This window comes from Onychostoma macrolepis, chromosome 15, assembly GCF_012432095.1.
Source record: "Onychostoma macrolepis isolate SWU-2019 chromosome 15, ASM1243209v1, whole genome shotgun sequence".
NCBI lineage: Eukaryota > Metazoa > Chordata > Actinopteri > Cypriniformes > Cyprinidae > Onychostoma > Onychostoma macrolepis.
This window is the reverse complement of record NC_081169.1, coordinates 13294614-13316848: the sequence shown is the minus strand read 5'-3', so window position 1 is coordinate 13316848 and position 22235 is coordinate 13294614. Positions and strand designations below refer to the sequence as shown.

General features: G+C 36.0%; 1 protein-coding gene across 6 annotated transcripts in view; it reads right to left on the bottom strand.

Annotated features, from left to right (window-relative positions):
- The window catches only part of cadm1b (cell adhesion molecule 1b), a 182842-nt gene that overhangs the window by 41050 nt on the left and 119557 nt on the right, over window positions 1–22235 (bottom strand). For 4 of the 6 annotated variants that reach the window (XM_058745272.1, XM_058745269.1, XM_058745273.1 and 1 more), the window contains 6 exons: window positions 18564–18710; window positions 12657–12809; window positions 8908–9045; window positions 3768–3926; window positions 1282–1378; window positions 575–747 (listed from right to left, as the gene is read on the bottom strand). In XM_058745272.1, coding sequence (XP_058601255.1) covers window positions 575–747; window positions 1282–1378; window positions 3768–3926; window positions 8908–9045; window positions 12657–12809; window positions 18564–18710 — 867 coding nt within the window. Of the gene's footprint in view, window positions 1–574; window positions 748–1281; window positions 1379–3767; window positions 3927–8907; window positions 9046–12656; window positions 12810–18066; window positions 18523–18563; window positions 18711–22235 lie in introns of those variants that run through there. The other 2 variants (XM_058745271.1, XM_058745274.1) reach the window with 2 other exon arrangements.

The window sequence follows — 22235 nt, the reverse complement described above, 5'->3', positions numbered from 1 at the left end:
ATAAACATATTTAAGCAATTCCTCAAAACATACAAATAATTTATGTGCCTCTAAATGTTTTAAAATAAAGCCTACTCACTAAGAAATGTGAATAATATTTTTTAAGGATGGAAAAAAAAGAAATCAATAAAAATGCTGTAATGAAGGCAGCTTTCCAATGCAAAAATGTGCATCCTCTACATGGTGCATTATGCCAGAAAAATATGTTGTATGACCAAAAAAATCATCCCTTCATTATTACCCATTTTATTAGCATCAAATGAACAAAACCCAGAGGCAACATTGTGCAATAGAGGGTTAAAAGCTTCTTTCTTGAACAAAACATCAAGCTTCTTTGAAAAGCAAATGCATGTGGAACTTGAAACCCTTAAGTCACAACACAACATTACGCAGCTAATTACATGTAGACATCAAGGGCTGGTTGTCCAGACACAGATTAAGCCAAGACTTAGACTGATACTGAAAACTAACCATTAACAGTGTCATTTTGTCCAAGACTATAGATTTAACTGTCTGGGAAACACTGCTCTTATGGATTGTTGTTTACAGACGCAGATTAAGTTGAAGTGCATACCGTATACATAAAGGATGTAATCATCGTAGGCTTCTCCCACTAAGTTAGATGCCACACAGCGGTACGTTCCATTGTAGGACTTGTTAAGGTTTTCGATGAAGAGATCAGAGCCAGTAATCACGGCGTGGGAGGGGAAATCATCATCCACTTTGAGCCAGTTAATTTGATGAGGCCTGTAAAACATCAGAGTAATCATTTAGTGCTCAGTGTGAAAATGCTCAGACGGAGGCAGAGAGGAGAGAATAATGCGCTTTATTCAGGGCAACTTTAGCACTGCTGTAAAATCAACACCTGTGCAAACAAATGAACATGATGCTATCAAAGTTCAGCTGCAAAGTCTTGTTTTAGTTCACATATGGGTTGATTTCTATTCTTTTTAGTTACTGGATTAAATTTCCAGTATGCAAATCTACAATTTTAGTAATCTATCTATGTGTCTGTCTGTCTGTCTGTCTGTCTGCCTGTCTATCTATCTGTCTGTCTGTCTATTCTGTGTATCTATCTATTGTGTGTGTCTGTCTATCAAAACAACAAAACAAATACAAAATAAGTATGAAATATCAACACCAAACCATGTACATATTTGCATACCTGTCTGTCTATCCAAGTTATTCTTGTTATCATCTGTTATTATCTGCATGATAAAGCAACCAAACGAATTCATATGAAATGAGTAAAGTGGCCTGAGGGCCCAGCGTTGGACTCACTGCGGTTTTCCTTTAGCTTTGCATGTCAGCTCGAGATTTTCCCCTTCTCTGGTCAAACCCTCAGGGAATTCCACCACAATCTCCACTTCTGGTTTATCTGTGCATTGGACACAACAAAGACACAAACACACACTCATTTACAGATGCACTGCAGTACGTTGATTCAGCTCGGTCCCCTTATCGTATCTATCTAATTATCATTCTAAGGCCACATACCTGCCTCTCAGTCTGATTAGAAAACATCCCCGGCAGGTTTGGACATCATTTGTGCATTCACATTTACATTCATGTGTATTATGCATTCATGCTTAATACAAAGACCTGTATAATGAAGGCAGCATATCTTAGCTGCTCTTCTGGGCTTCACTCTTCACGTTGCATTATATTAAGCCAACCTAGTGAGCCTAAAAGTGTGCGAACATGACAGTACGTGATTTTTATAGCCTGGGTAAAGCGTGTGAGGAAGGATGACACTGCTATGAATTTAAACAGTCAATTTAACAGTACTGTAAAATGTTTTTTCTTCTTCTCTTTTATCTATGTTAGTCAAAATGTCAAGCTGTTACAGTTGAGCTGATCCCTCCTGCCTTTTCTTCTCAAAGGTCACCCTGAGCAGTCAGCTATCTGAATAAATTAATATTCTGCCAAGATTACAAAAGGGTAGGTTAACCTTTCCAGGACTTCCCGTGCCACAAAAAAGCATGTGGCAAACGCTCTTAATCAATGCATTATTTGGCGGACAGCATTTCATGCTTACGCATAACAAGAAAGGGTCTGTTTTAATTAAAGCAAATGCCTAGACCTCGGCCGGGTTAAAAGGAATAGTTCACTCCAAAATTGAATTTCCGCCATTATTGACTCACTTGATTTCTTTCGTCCAAAACCATGTGACCATTTCCTCTGTAGAGCAACTAAAAATGGATCTTCTCCAATTTTATAGTGAGCACTGACACAAAAAAATCACCATTAGAACAATCCATATGATTTATGGACTACATCTGAATCCACGTAATATCTTTGGGAAACATTTAACCTCTTATTCACATAATCATCCCCTCCAGTGAACTGTGAAAACTGACCGGATCACTGAGTCACATTGATTCATGAACAAATCGTTCAGTGTGAAATAAATGGTTCATTGAAAAGAATCGGCTCACTGAAAAATGATTTGTTCTCTGATCTAAACTCGGTTATCAGGTTATAGCTCACTGGAGGGGAGGATTGTTAATCAAACAAATTTCAGTGTGTTCCTCGCATAAAGCTATCATGTGACTCAAAATGATATTTTGTATGAGTGTATGAGTTATACAGGCCACTTTGCTGCTGTTCATTTTTGGAGCTTAACAGCTGTGTGGTCACTAAGAACCGTCATTTATGGAAAACAGCTGCATGGAGATGCTTAAAAACATGAACTATTGACCTTAGTCAGGCTACATTTGACAGGAATGAAATGAGGCTGTGAGGACTTAAGTTCAGTGCATTCAATGGACTGTACTGTTGCTTAACAACATACTGATTGTTCAGCTGACGGAACATCTTTCTGAAAAAACAGTACTTTCAATAGACAAAAAATTCCATAAAACAGTTGGTGAAAATTACATGATCTAGTACCTCAAAGGGAGAGTTCACCCAAAAATTAAAATTCTGCCATTAATTACTCACCCTCATGTTGTTCCAAACCCATAATTCATCTTCGGAACACAAATTAAGATATTTTTGATGAAATCTGAGAGCTTTCTGGCCCTGCATAGACAGCAACACAAGTACCATGTTCAAGGCCCAGAAAGGTTAAAATCATTAAAATAGTCCATGTGGACTAAAATAGTCCATAGTCACATACAGCAGACTATTTTAATGATGTTCTCACTACATTTCTGTGCCTTGAAAGTGTCAGTTGCATTGCTGTCTGTGCAGGGCTCTCGGATTTCATCAAAAATATCTTAATTTGTGTTCTGAAGTAGAACAAAGGTCTTACAGGTTTGGAATGAGTAATTAATGACAGAATTTTCATTTTTGGGTGAACTATCCCTTTAATATTGTGTGCTATTGTAAAGACTGTAAGTCTGTCCCTCGCAGCCTCGTTTTCATCTGTGTTAAATTCAATATAGCATCTAACCTGACTAAAATCTATTCCTATAAGCAAATTTCTAGGCTTCACTCGTGTTAATTTCTCTATAAACGGTCTAATTGTGGAACGAAAGGTTCAACGTCAGTCAAATTGCTGCTTGAAGATGCTTAAAATGTTTCCTTTTGTGTTCCACAAACAAAACAAGTGTGATATTAGGGTGAATAATTTCATTTTTGGGTGAACTATTCTTGCCTAGGCCTCACTCCTGTTCATTTCCTCATAAACGGTCTAATTGTGTAACAAAAGGTTCTTTAGTTCATTACATTGTCAGTCAAATTGACCTCTGCATGCAGGTGGGAAGATTAAACCGAGGCTATTTTACAGCTGAAAGTTTTCTCCTCATCTTGAGATGACTCACACTGCACTTCCAGGTATTTCTGGGCCTGGAAGTCCTTCACGGCTGGGTGGTCAATGATGCAGATGACGGCCACTCCATCGTCCTCCTTAGAGACGGTGAGCCTGAGCCGGCTGGTGACAGTGAACATCCTGTCGTATAACTCCTCGACAGTCGCCTCACCTGGGAACGGCCGAAAGAGTGACATGTCAGCCATAACAAGCGAGCTCTCTCCATCCCGGCCTGCTCATAATAACACAGTGTCACCTAGAGAGGGAGGAGGGTCACGAGGAATGATACCATCACCTCCAGACAAATTTCACATTCATTTATTGTGGGAGACAGGTCTTTTGAGTGCACACCGAGCAGTCATGCTTAATACAGCGTGTGTAGGGCACATTCTGAGCCATGTGTGTGACGTCCAAACATCACAACAGGACATAAAACACAGGGTTGCATGACAGTTTGTTCACCATGTGAAAATTAAATGCTTTTTATTGGGGGTTTGCCACTTTTACTGATTTAGCGATGACATGAGCTAGACTACTGTTAGCTTTGCTGGTCCAAGGTGGTTTAAATTGGTCTCCAAGCTTGGGCAAGCTGGTGTTGCACAGGTTTAAAATGTGTTTGAATCTCAAGATCTCATGGCAATTCATAACTACTCAAGTTTTGGTGAATTGGTGGGTATTTTTTTATTTTTTTAATGAGCTGAACATACAGCACATCTTTGTACTATTTACATTGTATGACTCATTGTGAAATCACCACTTCACAAAATAGTTGTTTTCCCTTGAGATTGGGTTGAGTTCGGTCACATTTACTGTTGTTCGGCAAAATTTCCATGGCCATAATACTGTAATTTCAATAGGAATCTATGCAATTGGGAATTTCGCTTGGGGGCGAACGATTTCCTCATGCAGATTTCACAATGGGTTCAAGTTTTTCACGCAAAATCATCATGCTGACTAACATAGTGTTGGGAAGGTTACTTTGGAAATGTAATAGGTTACAGATTACAAGTTACCCAACTTAAAATGTAGTGTAACTATTTCAATTACTTTATTAAAGTAATGTAACAGATTACATTTGATTACTTTTGGATTACTTTTCTAAATTTCTAACAAATACTTTCAACTGTTAATCACTTTGAAACATTTAAACTAGGCAGGGTTAACCTTACAGTAGTATTCGACACTGATTACCGACAGACTTTCAAAATACTTTAGTACTTGAATTAAGATTATTATAATTTAATTTTAAAGCACAACCACCACAAAATTAGAATTATGTGTGTGAAAATATTCAAATGTAGCCCCCTTTGTAATCATTAACATTTTCATAAGTAACTGTAATTTAATTACACATCGTAATTAACTGTAACAGATTACAGTTACATTCATTGTTAACACTTTATTTTAAGGTGTCCATAATACAGAGTAATTATCTAGTTAAGTACTTAGTAGTAGTTGTTGTACTTACATGAAACAAAATATACTTACCATGTAACTAAGTTATGGAACTGCATGTACTTACAGTTTGTAATTATGTAGATGTAATAGACCGAGTCTGTTACACAGATACTTATGTAACCAAAAGATTGTTACATATGTGTTGCAGACTTTATACAACGTACTTATAAATGTAAGTACACAGACATAAGCTACTTAAAATAAAGTGTATCAAGACTGTACTTCATGTGTATCTGTACTGTATATCTTATCCAGCTGCACCTTAGTTTGATTTAACCCACCAGTACACAGCTAAAATACATGTAATACCTTTCTAATTACATTAAAATGACAAAATATTACACAGGCATAAGCTACTTAAAATAAATTGCATCAAAATTGTACTTAAGTGTGCACGTAGCTGTGTAACAGACTCAGTCTGTTACATATGTGTAACAGTAGCTGCCTATTACATCTACATAATTACAAACTGTAATTACAGGCTGTTCCATAACTTAGTTAGTACTTTAATTAGGTAATTACTCTGTATTATGACACCTTAAATAAAGTGTTACCCTGCTGGGTTTAAAAGTGAGTTGTGTGAGCTGTGTTTCATTCAATGTTATGCTATGACAATAGATATTTTACATTTTCTTGTCAACAAATTTCACCGAAATGTGACCCCACCTTTACACAACAAGCTTACATGACAAAGCTGTTTCCAACTTTCCAACAAACAGTATTCAAAATCTAAAATTTCTAAAAATGAATGCTGTAATCTATGTTTAGTAGAAAACAACATAAAAACTCAGTTGAGACTTATTTATATGAAACAGTGCTATAAATTTAAATATCTCAAAATGTCCTTTTATAGTAATTTCTAAAACTGTTGGTGTTTTGGTGCACCTGTTTCGCACCAACTCTTTTGGTGGGAAAATGTCTTTATCTGCACTACTGAGGCATTCACACGCTGCAGGTGCTGAACTTAATAAAGAGCTTGTTAATTGCTGGCAAACCATAGGATGCATTTGCAGGTTTGGCTCCAATTGATTGCAGGTAAATATTCTGCTTCATCCAGTGCTCTTTTTGTCCTCTGTGTTTTAAAATATTCATTTTACTGTCTTAATAAATGAGAAACCGCTTCAAATGTTTCAGTGTGTGAGCAAACTGTCTGAAACATGACTTGATTGTTCAAATATTGATAGGGAAAATGTAACAGCGCTACCTTGCTACTTAAAAATATAGCTTTGATACTGATATTAAGCGATGCTACCATCTTGATACTAAGAAATGTAGTTCAACTAATTGCTTAAGCTCAACACTGCTGCTAAGCAGTTTAGCTAAAACAATAAAAACATTTTGAAATAAAGAAATAAAGATGAAATAAAAAATAACTATTAGATGAAAAACTGAATAAGTTCAAATAACTTTAAACATGAAGTAAGTTTAAGTACTGAATTAATGATTTTATATAACACGATTACCTCTATGTGATGTGATATCATAATAGTAAACAGTAAAATTCACAAGATTAGCATTACTTATGATGGATGGCCAGGACATAAGACCATGATGAATTCATATGAAGCAGCTCTGAGGTCAGTAGCTGCCTGTAGGGTTACTGCCCATCATGTTAGCCCTCATCCTAAGACAATTTCTAGACTCAAGGGCATTGAGCTAATTGCAGCACAGAGTATGACGGTTTACTTGGACCTAATGAAGTGGGAAATAATTACAGCTTGGATCTGACCTATAGCTCATCTCCCTTCTCGTCTGTCAGCGCATACTAAGACACTGTTACAAAAAATACATCAGCTACTGTACACCAAAGACAATTTAAATCCTGATATTATCACCGTCTTTCAGTTAATGAGCACACAAATACCTTTCATCAAGGATTGTACAAATTTTGAATTGATTAATTGAAAAAAAAAAAAAAAAAAAAAAAACATAGAAACCATAATTTCCCAATTATAGGAAATTATCATAGGGTTTGGGACAATGTTGCCTGTTGCAGTTTAATCATCACACTTACACAGACTAATCAATGGACCAATCAATGATTTATTATCATTCATAATATGATATTAATATTCATTATATATTTTTTTTATTTATTAAATAGAATTGTGATCATTATAATGTTTGTGGCAGTGTGTTTATTGTTAACTAAAACTAAAACTACTAAAAAACATCTTCGGTAACTGAAATAAAATAAAATTTAAATATTACATTCTTTATTTGCTTATAATCTGTAAAATCAAAAATGTTTTCAATTATTAATTAATTAATTAAATTATTTTATTTATTTTAATGCACAATAAAACTTAAACTAAAATTTAGAAATGTTGCCCTGAAATAAGTTTAAGAACTAAAATGACTAAAACTAAAACTGAAATAAAAATAAAGCTAAATAAAAAAACACTAATAAAAATAACAAAAGCACACAAAAATGAATATATCTTTAACTAAAATGAAAAAGAAAACTGAAAAAAAAAAAAATTATATATGCAATTATATATAAATAATACTAAAATAACGTATTGGTTCATATTGCTGCAACTGCATATGAATATTTTTTAGAAACAAGTGATGGTTGAAATTTGTAGACCAGAGTGGAACGATAAGCTGTTAATTAAATATTAAATATAAAATGGTAACACTTTAGTATAGGGACCAATTCTCACTAACTAGCTGCTTATTAGCATGTCTATTATTAACATACTGGCTGTTTATTAGTACTTATGAAGCAAATATTCTGCATGGCCATACTCCACATCCCTACCCAATATCTAAACAAAACAACTTCCCTACTAACTACTAATAAGCAGCAAATTAGGAGTTTATTGAGGAAAAAGTCGTAGTTGATGGTTTGTTAATAGAGAGAATTGAACCTTAAAATATTGATATATCTTTTATTTATGGCAAAACATTCACACGCAGTATATGATTTTTGGTAAATAAAACTATTATTTTCCAAGGCAAGTCATAATAATATCCTCCAAAGCTTTACAATCGATGGTGTTGTAAGCAATATGTAATGACAACAGATTTCTTGTGGTTCAGAGTAACACTTTTTAATTACAAACCAGTCATTACTACCTTAATGTGTGTTTTCCGTGATCCTTACTGCGTACTAGCTAGTATTTGATCCATTTAGCTAACGAAATCTCTTGCCTTAGGCCACTGTCTGACTGCTTTCACTGCAGTTAATGAAGCTGTGATGTTTGTAATCCATAAACAGTTGACACATCAAACTTAGATTCTGTTTAAATGCGCCATATCATCTGCCATGTTTGCCTCTGTTTCCCCAGGTAGTCTATCTGAATGTTATTCAACAGTCCCACCCTGCTGTCTAATGGAGAAAAGCTGTTTATAAGCACATTAACCAGCCTGCACACTCTCTCCTTTATGCCAGCCCGCACTGCCTTAACCAGTGAGAACTAATATGTGGGCAGCATTTGCTGAGTGGGAGGTAAACAGTTGGAGTTCATTCAAAGCTACTTATTTAAGCTTGACTGAAAGCACCAAAAATCCTCTTTCAGAGGCCTGCGTGTTGTGATCTTCTTGTCAATTCACCGGATACACCTTTTGAAGGCTTAATTAAAAGTCATTACCAAGTCAGAATCTAGACCACGGTGTGTTGTGTGCAGATCAGAGGCATCAGTAATCACAGCAGACTTATCTGAACAATCTTGCTTGGATCTGAGTCAGACCTTGCAGTGGTTGGTCTCCTTTCATCCATTTGATGGTGGAAGCAGGTTTGCTGCCCATGGCGGTGCAGGTTATCTCGGTCTCATTCCCCTCGCTCACGATTTCCTCGCGGGATTCTAAGATTGGGTTGCCTGGTGGAACTGGCAGAAGATCAACAGCAGGATTAGAGATGGTGCGACAGCTCTTCAGCGTTGGATCAATGTTTTTTTATCTGTGTGCTCGCTAAAGGACAAACTGTTATTTTACTAAGATCTGACGATGACTATCGAGAACTTCAATTCAGTAATAAAGCGCACTGTGGTGGAAAAAGTGTTGTTTTTGAGACAATCTTGTTTTTTTTCTCAATCTGAAAATACCCTATAGTCTATGTTTTGGATTGGATGCTGGTTTCCAGCATTGATTGCTGGTGTGCCGGTGTCCCCACCAGGCATTTTAACAAGCTAAACCAGCAAGACTTCCTTAGTTCTTCGCAAGGTTTCTACCTCAAACCACCTAACCATGTTAGGGGGTTGCCACTGTTGCCTGTGGATTCCTCAATGTGGTTCTGTAAGGTACTATTTTTGCAGAGCTTCTGTAGAACAATATGTGTTGTAACGCAAATACACTACATTGCCAAAAGTATTGGGTCACCCCCTTCTAATGAACAGGTTTGACTACTTTAGTAATTTCCATGAGTACAAATCTTGATGTTTAAGCATAAAATCATATTCTAGGGAATTGTGTGCTTCTAATTTTAAAGCAACAGTTTGGACAGGACCCTTTTCTATTCTAACATGACAGAGCCTCTGTGTATAAGGCAAGGTTCAAAAAGAAATGATTGATTTAGTCAGTGTGGAAGAACTTGACTGATCTGCAAAAAGCCAAGTCCTAATCCCAGATGAACACCTCTGGTGTGACTTTAAATGCAGATCTTGAGCCAACAACTCTTTACCACACACCAATGACTTGTACATACACTATATGGACAAACGTATTGGGACACCCCCTTCTTTAGAACAGAAAAAGGCACTTCCAAAACTGTGGCATCAAAGATGGAAACATAATTCATGTATTTCAAAATTGTATTTCCATCTCTTTTGGAAGTGTCTAAAATGACTGCACCCATACCCACTGCGCCATGTGACGTCGGAGTGACGTCTTTTCCATGTTATTTTTGGACGTCCAATTTAGGTCCACTGAAGGGGTTGTTTTGTAACGCCAGGCGACGTCTTTTTTCGACGTCTACAGCACGTCATATATTGGCGTCCGTGGGACTTCCGTGTAAGGGCTATTTATAGTCCAAATGTGGTCGTTTGTGGACGTCTTTTCAACGTCAAATTTAGACTTATTTTATATATAATTTTTACTTAACTTCTATAACTGTAGTCCTATGTTTTGTTTGGCTCAGCAGCTAGATTCAACAGGAAAATGTAAAAAAAAAAAAAAACATGGCCTATTTGGCATACACATAATAAATCGTGACTGTTTATTAAAAAAAATCTGTATTCATATGTATCAATCATGTTGATAACAACAATGTTGATATTTGTAAATAAAAAAAATATTACATACAATCATGTAAATTTCCTGCACCTAGACGTCCAAATGACGTCCAAAAAAATACCCAGTTCAAAGGTCAAATGTCGAACGTCAATCTGACGTCCAATTTGGGTCATGGTTAGACGTCCAAATAGAGGTTGGACGTCTAAACCTAGTTTGGACGTCGAATAGATGTCCAGAATTGGTCATGGACCGACGGACCCAATATAGACATGATCTGCACGTCTATCCGACGTCCAATGTTTAGTGGGTATGTACAAGTCATTGGTGTTTGGTAAAGAGTTTTTGGCTCAAGATCTGCATTTAAAGTCACACCAGAGGTGTTCATCTGGGATTAGGACTTGGCTTTCTGCAGACCAGTCAAGTTCTTCCACACTGACTAAATCAATCATTTCTATTTGAACCTTGCCTTATACACAGAGGCTCTGTCATGTTAGAATAGAAAAGGGTCCTGTCCAAACTGTTGCTTTAAAATTAGAAGCACACAATTCCCTAGAATATCATTATATGCTTAAACATTAAGATTTGTACTCATGGAAATTACTAAAGTAGTCAAACCTGTTCATTACAATGTAGTGTATATAAACAGAGCTGGGTAGATTCCTTACAAATTGTAATCCATTACTGATTACACATTACATAACGAAAGTTTTAGTTAGTAACGTAACCTAGGTTACTCGTTCTGACTACTTTTTCGATTATTTTTTATCTAACTTGTTTTAAACTTTGTAAAGCACAAACCATAAAACAAGGCATTTATGGGTTCAGAAATGCATTAAAAAAAAAAAAAGTAATTTATCCCTGTGATGCAAAGCTACATTTTTATAAATGATTCATAAATGCCTTGCCTTCATAAATGATTGTAATATGCTGATTAGATGCTTAAAAATATTTCTTAGTATTATCAAGGCTGAAAATATTTTTCTTCTTAATATTTTGTGAAAACCACTATCCATTCAAAAATGTTGGGTAAGTAATGTTACAAAAGATTTCTATTTTGAATAAATGTTGATTTATTTATTTATTTTTTGCATTTTCTATTAAAATAATCTAGAAAAAAAGAATCACAGGTTCGACAAAAATATGCTTCAAGCAGCATTACTGTTATTTTCAAATGTAATAATATTTCACAAAATATTTGGTTTTAAACAAATAAATGCATCCTTGTTGAGCATCTGATACTTCTATGAAAAACATTAATTCTTAAATATTCCAAGCTTTTGGCATTTGTATGGGAGAAGGGGGTGGAGGGTTGATGAATAAAAATGCCAAAAAGCTGAAAACCATCTACAGCTGGTTTAAGCAGGTTTTCTTCAGCAGGATAACAAGCATAGGTCAAGCTGGTCTTTTGGCTGGTTTTAGTGGGTTTTGAGCACTTTTTAGCTGGTCAGGATGAAAACAGCCAGCCAGTTGAATACCATCTTAATCTTGGTCAAGCTGGTCTACGCTGGTTTTAGAGGGTGTTTGGGTACTTTGGGTTTTGGATCAGCTTCATCAGCTCAATTATGCTGATGAACAGCAGGGCTAGATCAGCAACAATCCAAACGGTTTCAGCTATCTCCGAAGCATTCAGAGGCACATACAGAAGCATTTCTATGTTTTGATGGTCTCATTGTGTATTTGGACAGTGCAGGACCCACTCCACCAACTGACAAGCTGTTTTACTCATGTTTCACTTCTTCATAGCACATTAACTCATATGGTGCTTTGCTGATGGCACTAAAGCGTCTGTCGCTTACGAGAGCTGCCGTTTGAGGGCTCTTTTTCTAATATCTTGCCTCATGCTTTCATGTCCTGTGGTTAAGAGTCCATGCTGTGACGGAACACATATCCTCATAAAACTCATGCTACTTTAGAGAGCACTCAATTCCATTCAGCTCTCCAGGATGTCCAAATATGCCGCATAATAAACCTCTAATGTTAGTGTCATTCAACGCAAGAGGCGCACAAAGCTAACTCCCGAATCGCTCGATGTAGCCTTTTCAACATCTAAGAGGAATTCAGTCAATACGCCTGCCAAAAGCGATCTACCAATATCAATAGCGCAACATCTGTTCCTTTTTGTTTGGCTTGTGTTATTGGAAATGGCATGAGAGTAATTGGTTGATATTGTGTCATGGTGAGATTCAATTAGACAAGTTCAATTGAGTGAAGGAATCAATTAGGTCAATCGATAATCGGGATTTTAGCATTCTGAAGGTAGACGTCATACCCAGCACAGTGATGTCTGCGTAGGCTTCTTGCGGGGGATCCGTGTAGAGCTGGCACACGTACCGTCCCTCGTCCGAGAGTGACACGTTGGACAACGACACCAGCAGCTCGTTGTCTGAGAAGTTAACCAGCTGAAACCGACTGTCCTTCAAGGCTGAGAAAACATAAAGAGTGAGGCGCGTACAGACGTGGATGAGTAGGAAGCAGACAAATCAGTTGTGAGTGTGATACAGTATTACAATAGCATAATAAACAAGAAGTTCACATTGAAAAATGTGTAAGATGAAATTTGGCCGGTTTGTTTGTCTTCTTTTATACGCCCACTAAAATAGCTCCTAACAGAATCAAAATGTTAAGCTTTTTCCCTCTGTACTGCTCACTTTCACTCTGTATGTTTCAATGCTTTTTGTAAAGGTTTTGCGTTTCCCTTGAGAAACTTTGTGTTTAAATGTAATTTTCCTCTCATCTCATTTTTTTTCCATCACCGTTTCCCTTTAGGGACTTCTTATAAAGCAACAGAGCAAAAAAACAGTAATGCTATACAGTTATATAAAAATACTTAAAGTGTTCCATTTGATCCATATACACACATTTATATACAGTACAATGACTTTTCACCTTTCAGCATGTTATGTAGATTTAATTTTTGAATTAAATTGCAAATATTTTTGTTTTTTAAGCATCATATTGTTTCAAGCTTATATTAGTTTACCAAAAGCTTTAATTAACAAAAAGTTCATGTCAAGAAATGTTTCAGGTGAAATTTGGCCATTTTGCTTGTTTATTTTTATCCCCACACTAAAATAGTTCCTAACAAAATCAAAATGTAAAGCTTTTTCTCTCTATACTGCTCACTTTCACTCACTTTGCGTTTCCCTTGAGAAACTTTGCATTTAAATATAATTTTCATGATCATTTCCCCTTAGGGAATTCCTTATAAAGCAAATGTATAGTATAATAATATATATATATATATATATATATATATATATATATATATATATATATAAATTTTTATAAAAAAATAATGTATTTTTTTTATATAAAAACTTAAATAGAATATAGGTAACACTTTACAATAAGGTTTATTAGTTAAACATTAGTTAATGTAATAACTAACATGAACTAACCATGAGCAATACATTTGTTACTGTATTTACTAATCTTCGCTAACGTTAGTTAATAAAAATACAGAAGTTCATTGTTAGTTCATGTTAGTTCACAGTGCATTACCTAATGTTAACAAGATTTTAATAATGTATTATTAAATGTTGAAATTAACATTAACAAAGATTAATAAACGCTGTATAAGTGCAGTTCATTATTAGTTCATGTTAACTAATGTAGTTAACTAATGAACCTTATTGTAAAGTGTTACCAGAATATAAAATATACTTAAAAAGTGTTCCATTTGATTCATATTTAAAAAAAAAAAAAACAACATAAAAACAATTATGCCTTTTCAAATTTCAACGTTATGTAGCTTTATTTTTTTTATCCATTTTAAATATGTGATATACATGTAGAATATTTGAAAAATACAGTATTTTTTATAATAAAAATATTAGATTTTTTTAAGCATCATATTGTTTCATATTGTTTCAAACAGTTTACTGAAGGCTTCAATAAATGTTCAATAAATGTTTCAGTAGAGCTGTTTTGAAAGAAATTTGGTTAGTTTGTTTGTCTATTTTTATCCGTGCACAAAACAAACAAACAAAAAAAACCTAACAAAATAAAATATTTTAACTTTGTATTGCTCACATACTCTGGTCTGGAAAGTTGTAAACACTGTAAAAAATAGTGTTTTTTTAGAGGTTGTAAATAAAGATTATTACAGTATGTTTTACAAGATTATACTATTTCAGACTTTCTACGTCAATATTTCATGTTTAATTCAATGTATTACTTGCTGTGTCAATGTAATTATTTATGAAATTTAGTGAAAATTGTTTTTTAAAGTACAGTTCAAGTTTGAACAGAAGAACTTTTGGAACTCCTTTCAGCCAATCAGATTAGAAGATCAGAACTACCTATATAATACTATATCATGAAGTTCTGGAGAGTTTCATTTAAATGAGCAAACTCAAAAACCACGCTTAAAGTTCAAGAAGTCAAAGCTCTAATTGAGCAACTCCATCAGAAGTTTAAGACCTTTGATGGTGCATTTTAAGAACCTCCTCTTAATCCCAACCCTGAACCTGGGAAGTATTTGTAAGTCTCCTTCCTAAGAATAATGATGAGGCCAGCTTGTTTTGCGCAGAAAGATGGTGGGTGGGGAATGAAAGGCCTGATTTTCTTAGTGCTCGGACTGAATTGCAATTGATATGGGGAGTTTATGCACTATGCATCAAACAGATCTATGACTTCAGACCTAAGGTAATGCCAGAGGACTGTAATTTCTCTACATCAGTACAGTCTATAGTAGTGCTGCAGAAGTCTGGGAGAATATGAAGGATATAAATCTCTGCAAAGCAAACCTGCGCATGAACGGGGCTCATTAGAGCGCATTATAAATTCTAAAGCATCAGAGTCCGTAAGAGGTTGACAGTGAGTGAATCTGATTGTTCTGTGTCCCAGCTGGCTCGAGATGCTCTTCAGCTGTCCTAGCCTGCTATCTCAAATTGACACACAGATTGGAGAATGAAAAGAGAAGGGGCACAGGAAATTACATGTAGTATGTTAAATGAAACAAATACAAATTGGATCATCTTGCAAAACAGCATATATCTTCTTATATTGATGGAAATGCAACTGGTAGAACATATTGTCTGTAATAAGCATATATGACCACACATGAACCGTGCTGTCTTCTAGACAATTGTTTTTTTCTGTTTTAGGAAAGGAGTGTACTGTAAACGCCGCACTGTTTTTGGACAAGACTTTGTGACATTGTCAAAAATATCTAAATAAGCACAATTAAAGCTGCAGAGCCTATAAAGGGACATGGTGACGGGGAAAAATAAATGAAAGGGAAGGAAATATTATATTTCAGTGTGTTTTGTGTTTCACAAAACTTGTGTTTTCCCTGAAAAACACTGCGTTTGCATTTAAATGAAATTTTCTTCCCATCTCATATTTTTTCCATCACCATGTCCCCTTAGTGGCTCATTATAGAGCAAATTTTTAAAAATGTTTTATTTAAAAATAATAATAATAAAGTGTTCCATTTGAACCATATATAAAAAAACAATTGCATGCTTTTTTAACTTATGTCATGCAGTTTTTTAAATTCATAAATCAAATTTGAAAATAATTGATACATAATATTTAAAATATAATTTTTTTTTTTTTATAATCAGTGTGTGTGAGTGTGTTTTAAGCGCCATAATGTTTCAAGCCCTTTAAAATAGTTTCTTAAAGTTGTCCTGGTGTAAAAAGGCTCTTTTATTTTCTCCTAAAACACTACATGCACTCTATGGCAGTGATGCCATAGAAGAACCATTTTTGGTTCCACAAAGAAACATTCAGTCAAAGGTTCTTTAAAGAACCATCCCTTTCTAACCTTTTTATAATCTGGAGAACCTTCTTTCGCTACAAAGAACCTTTTGTGAAACAGAAAGGTTCTTAAGATGTTAAAGGTTCTTTATGGAACCATTTAGACAAAAAGGTTCTTCTATGGAATCGTGAAGCACCTTTATTTTTAAGAGTGTGGAAACAACAACAACAAACAAACATAAATAAATTAAACAAATAAATAAATAAATAAAACAGTGCTTTGTAGTACTGCAACAAATAGCTTGGCATAAGATGTGCAAAGGGAACCATATTGACTTGAACAAGCTGTATTGTATCTGTTAGATGCACATAATCCATTTACTAATAGCAGAACAATACAAAAGTGGTTATAAACTACATAAAATATCATAAAGTGCCAAATATGATTGAAAAAAAGAGAAATGGGACAAGTTGCATCCCAAGGTTCTTTAATATTTAGGGGGAAAAAAAACATAAAAAAAATAAAATAAAAAAAACACATTTTCCTTTAGGTGAGACCTGTTGTACCCTAATAATGAAGTCATGAAATTTTAATGCCAGCAATGTGGGTTGCATTTTACCCTAAGATCCCAAGTGAATGAAATTTCCTAGGAGAACAGGAGAATAACAGTACGCTATACATACAGTAGACACTATAACACGACACTGAAACAGTCATCATCCTCTTGGCATTAATAGTATTATAATTTAGTTCACTTGAGTATACTGAAAAGGAAGTTCACAAAAAAAGTGACAAAAATATCTTTGAACGGAGAAATGTAATTTGTAGCGAATATCATTAAGTCTTGAGAAAATGAAAATGACAGTTTCTCCGACCGTCACTGTTAAAGTCACTGTTTAATTCTAAGTTGCTCTTAAAAGGCTTATAGAGCAGCTCTAGCATAAGTGACAGGAAATGAGAATAGCGGTCCGAATGTAATGTGATAAAACCTTAGCCATCGCTCCACGGCGGCAACAATAAACCGCCGCCGAATCATAATGCTAATATATAACGAAACGCACCATGCAATATATCATCGGCCGGCATCCACAGGTGCATGCTATATGCGCTAAGACACATTCACATTCTTGTGTCATTTTGAATGCACAGTGCCAGCCATCTGTGCTGAAGGGATAAAACTATGAATTGTTCAAGTGGTCATACTTTTCACAAACAGAGCTGGCAGCCCAGTAAACATTAGACAGAATAATACATTACAGCATTAAAGAGATTGAAGGCTGAGCATCCCTCCAGTCACATCCATAGAAATAATGTCAGAGCTTGAGGCGAGAACGCTCACTCTCCCTCTCTTTCTGTCTATCTTCCTCCCTTAAACCCCAACCCATATCCTGCCTTTCCCTCTCTCGCAGAACACAGCGATCAGAAAGCTTACGTCGGGTGTAACTGGTGCTAAAATATGCCCATTGGGAGAATTAGGTACCACCAGCACATTAATTAAATTAGATAAAGTCATGACAAAATTCCAACCTGACCTTTCATCAGTGTGTTCGAACGCTGATACGAGTGAGCGAGCGGAATTATAACGCAACGTAAATGTGTTTCTAACTCCAACATTCAATCACTGTGTTTCTTTGAAGAAAGGGGGTGTAAAATAACCCCGTTTCCCCCGAAGCTATGAAATCTTGGCCGAAAGGTCGAGTAGAACTGGAAAAAAGCATTACCGACATATGGCTGTGCATAAATAAAGAACAAGCATTAATCCCGATAGCAACCGAGAACATAAAATGTCTGTTTTCACAAAGTACGACACTGTTATCAGAGTATTACTTCAACATTTACTTGTCAAGAGGAACAAGACATCTACAAATACTTCAAACGTCCTTGAATATTTACTCGAACTGCAGGATACGGGATCCCGCGGAGAGACAGGCCAGCCGCACGTGTAAATTGCATTTGAAATGTCATGGAATACCTCTGAAAATGTTGATCTGCACACGCATCTTAGATTACCTCAGGAGCGACTCGTATGGAGAACGGAGGTTATTCGCACACATTAGTTAAACTAGGTTCGGATCCCGGGTCAGACCCTCACTTAGCAGCTCATCAAGGCCCTTATTTAGCAGGGAAGGCAAGATTATATGCTTTGCATGCAGAGCGCCGTTGAGCTTCTAAACAATCTCAAGGCTGGAATCTAAACGGTCCGCTCAGAGGACTCTAATCAGCCTGACACAATTACACTCTGTCACTCAATTATTGAAAAGGACATTGTCAACAATGCAATGCCTTGCTGCTCCTTTAAACGATAGGAAACACGCTTAGTTATGCCGTGGTGCCAAATTATGAATTTGCATGGGGTTACAGGGCCGTTTTGGTGCGTAAAATCAGAATGTTCTGCAAAAAACAATGCGGCTTTGGGCGGATTATGCCACTTTCTGCCATGAACATGAAAGAGAAGTCAGTACTGCTTACGTCTAACGTCTCTGAAGTAGATGGTCTGTCGGTTGGGGTTGAGCAGCTGGATGACAGAGTCGTCGTTGTTTTTCACCCGGCAGCTGATGATGGCCGTCTCGCCCTCGACCACCGAGACATTATTCGTCACCAGGTTCTGACCCTGCACTGTAAACCAGAGAAAACACATACAAGACTTACAAAACAGAGCAACAGAAGTATGAATCCCATTCATTTTCATCATATGGAATAACATGAAAACCAGCGTGAAAGTCAGTGTGATTTAGACTTTTTAGATTTTTTTTAAAAAACCAACCAGATTTATAATGAAGGACTACACTACCCATAATCCTGGAACGAAATCCACCAATCAAAAAAGACTCTGTTACTTTGGAAACAATAATAGTGGCAGATAGATCAGCAAAGACTTCTCATTGCAAATGAAATAATTAATCCCTGTACACACAAAACACAATAAAATTGCATTTGACATTAAAGGTAATATTGATATATTGAATGTATATTTTATGGTATTTAATTTTTTTTTTTTATATATATATATTTGTTTATAAAATACAGTATATTTGATATTTATTGCGTATATAAATTGATTAATTTTAGAGCTTAACATACTTTCCAGAAGGCCAACAATTCACTAAAAATGTTTTTTTTTTTATTGGTCTTATGAAGTATTCTAATTTGTTGAGATAGAGAATTGGTGGGTTTTTGTTAAATGTGAGCCAAAATCATCACAATTAAAAGAACCAAAGACTTAAACTACTTCAGTCTGTGTGCATTGAATTTATTTAATACACGAGATTCACAATTTGAGTTGAATTACTGAAATAAATGAACTTTTCCATGACATTCTAATTGATTGAGATGCACCTGTATGTGTATATATATATATATACAGATATATATTAGATTTTTAAAATAGTTATATTTAATAACTATATAACTATAAATAAATTTGAGGTCTACTGTGTATCAATAACTAGCACATTTTTTATTTTATTTTATTGCATAATTTTAAATGGTTAAAAAAAGTTTAAGTATACAGTTTCATACCTTTTACCTTCAATTTTCATATACTTATTAGCTTAAAATTCACGTTTGCCATTCTGTGATTCATCTCAAAGGCCACTGCTTTGGTTTATTGCTTTTTTACTGCAGAACTTTTGAAATCCCTCTGGAGAAAATGAATAAAAAATCCACTTCCGGAGCCAAGCCCGCTAAAAAAGTGAGCATCACTGCCATACCTGAATAAGGTTATTACATTTGGCATGTCTTATCACAATCTGGATTGTAATTACAATGCATCCACTGAACACAATTTTTCTCATTTGGCTGTTGCCTTGCTATTCAGTCAGAGAGGCAATCATGACACTCTTTCTTTAAGTACAAAAAACCCAGAAAATACTATTACAATTCAGATCCTGTTTCATTCTGTTCTGGTATCATGAAATTGTAAAAGTTGAGGCTGAAGCTGAATAGATGACTGCCATGATAATGCGAATCCTCATGAGGAATCCTTTGAATACTGATGTTTTTGCATAACACATGCATACATTTGCAGGGCATGAAAGAAACTAAGAGTGACGTGCAAATAAATGTAACAAGCAACAACGTTTGGAGAAGCATGTAGACGTCATGCAGGCGCGCGATGTTAAGATGTAGCGGCTGGGTTCTCGGTTTGGACGTATTGATTTTATAGCATTGTGTGTTTGTGGTGTGTGTGGAACACCCCGGCTACAAGACTGCAGCTCTCAGCAACCGAGAGGGTAAGGCTGGTAATTGCTGCTCACGGCAGAACTTTATCAAACCTCTCCATCTAAACACAAGCTGATGGAAGCTGGCAATCAACAGCGGCTCTCAACAGCATAATACCCAGACCCGAAGCTCTGCAAACACACAGGCAAGCACAACGTATCTGATACACTTCACTGCAAGCCAGTAACAGCTGATAATTAGAGGCTGCATCACTCCCTTATGGTTTACATTCAAAATGGGGATCCATTATACCTTGCAGGTGAAGACAGCAGAAAAGCAAAAGTCACCTTGCTGTATATTTATATCCACAGAGCTGAGAGGCATAAAAAATGACCAAAGAATGCTTTTAAACACTTTCTCCTCGCACGCAGAGTAAAACACTACTTTTAGCGCCGCCGTGAGACAACACCCAATGCAAATTTGTATGGTTGAGCAATCAGACGCCTTCAAGCGCTCATGACATTTACAGAGACCCGAAAAACATCTTAATTTCCCCACTACAACTGTGCCTGGCTCAGCCCCGCGTGTCCCAGTCAAGAACAACAAATCGGCGTGGAGAAACAACACATTTAGCTTGTCCTCCCGAGTTGTGAACGTTAGGGATGATAAAGCATCGTCCACTCCATGAAGGAGCATTAGCAGACAGGCATGCTGGGAGTGTTTGTGTGACCACAGAGGTGCTGTGCCTCCACAATCTGCGGCCATGGCGGACGCTAAACATCCGTGAAGCTAAGTTTCACGCTGCCGCAATCACGCCAAACAAAAGAAAGGAAAAAGCACTAGCTGGAAGGCCTGGCTGGAACTGAAAAGGCTCATAAGAAAGAGTTGCAGCGCATGTACGTCGAGGAAATGTCACTTTAAATTCAGCTGTTTCTGAAATGTTATGAAGCTAGCTGTGCTACATTAGCATAAGGTCATAAGTGATATTAGACTCTGGAAATGCATAATTTGGAAGGTTTTACAGACTGATGCTGGAACTTCTGTAAATGAGCGGCAAAAAGTATTAAATTAATGGGACAGTTAATTTAAGAAATAACAATCTGTCATCATGTTGTTCTAAACCTGTATGACTTTTGTATCTTTTCTTTTCACAGTTGCTTTCAACCTACTAGTCTCAAAGTGTAGGTGGAAAAATCACTGCAAAAAGAAAAGTTGTGAAAAATATTCCAGCATCATTTGACATTTTCTATGTGGTGGACTGAATTTCATACATTAAATATCCAAAAATCCCAAAATCCAACTATCCAACTTTAAAAGCCAAAACGATGATATGCATAACCCCCACCCCCCTCCCCACACACACAATAAAATAGCCAACTCACTGTCCATGTAAAAAAAAAAAAAAAAGAACATTACAAAGAAGCTCTGAGGAACCTGTAGGTGAACATGACAGATAGACTGCAGTCACACGAACGTGTTTTATCTTTGCAATTGCAGTCTACCTCATCTACAATGTCACCTCAAGCAAGCCAAAATGTGATTGGCTAAAAGACTGATTGTGATTTAACTCATTCATTTAGCCTTCAAGGCCGTGATAGTCTGGTTCAGTTCTGCCCCATAACCCCACCAAGGTGTCCATCCCTCACGTTTACAACGAGCTCTATCTCTGACCTCCCCTCAACAGCTCTTATTATATGATTATTCCTTAAAACCAAGTGTGCTGCCTATCTAAACACCATAGGTAGGCGGCTCACTAGATTTTGGCACACAGCCATATACATGAATAGAAAAGTAAATGTTCTTTATTACGAATATGCTATATAATAGGTGCTCGGAGGATTGGAGCATGCTACAGGTTGAGTCACATGACTCGGAAATGTAATTAACTCATGTGAAGTTTCATGACAATAGCATATCTTTCATTCTCAAAGCCTTTTTAAGAACAGATCCCATGGGTAATATTCGCATTTCCTGAAGCGA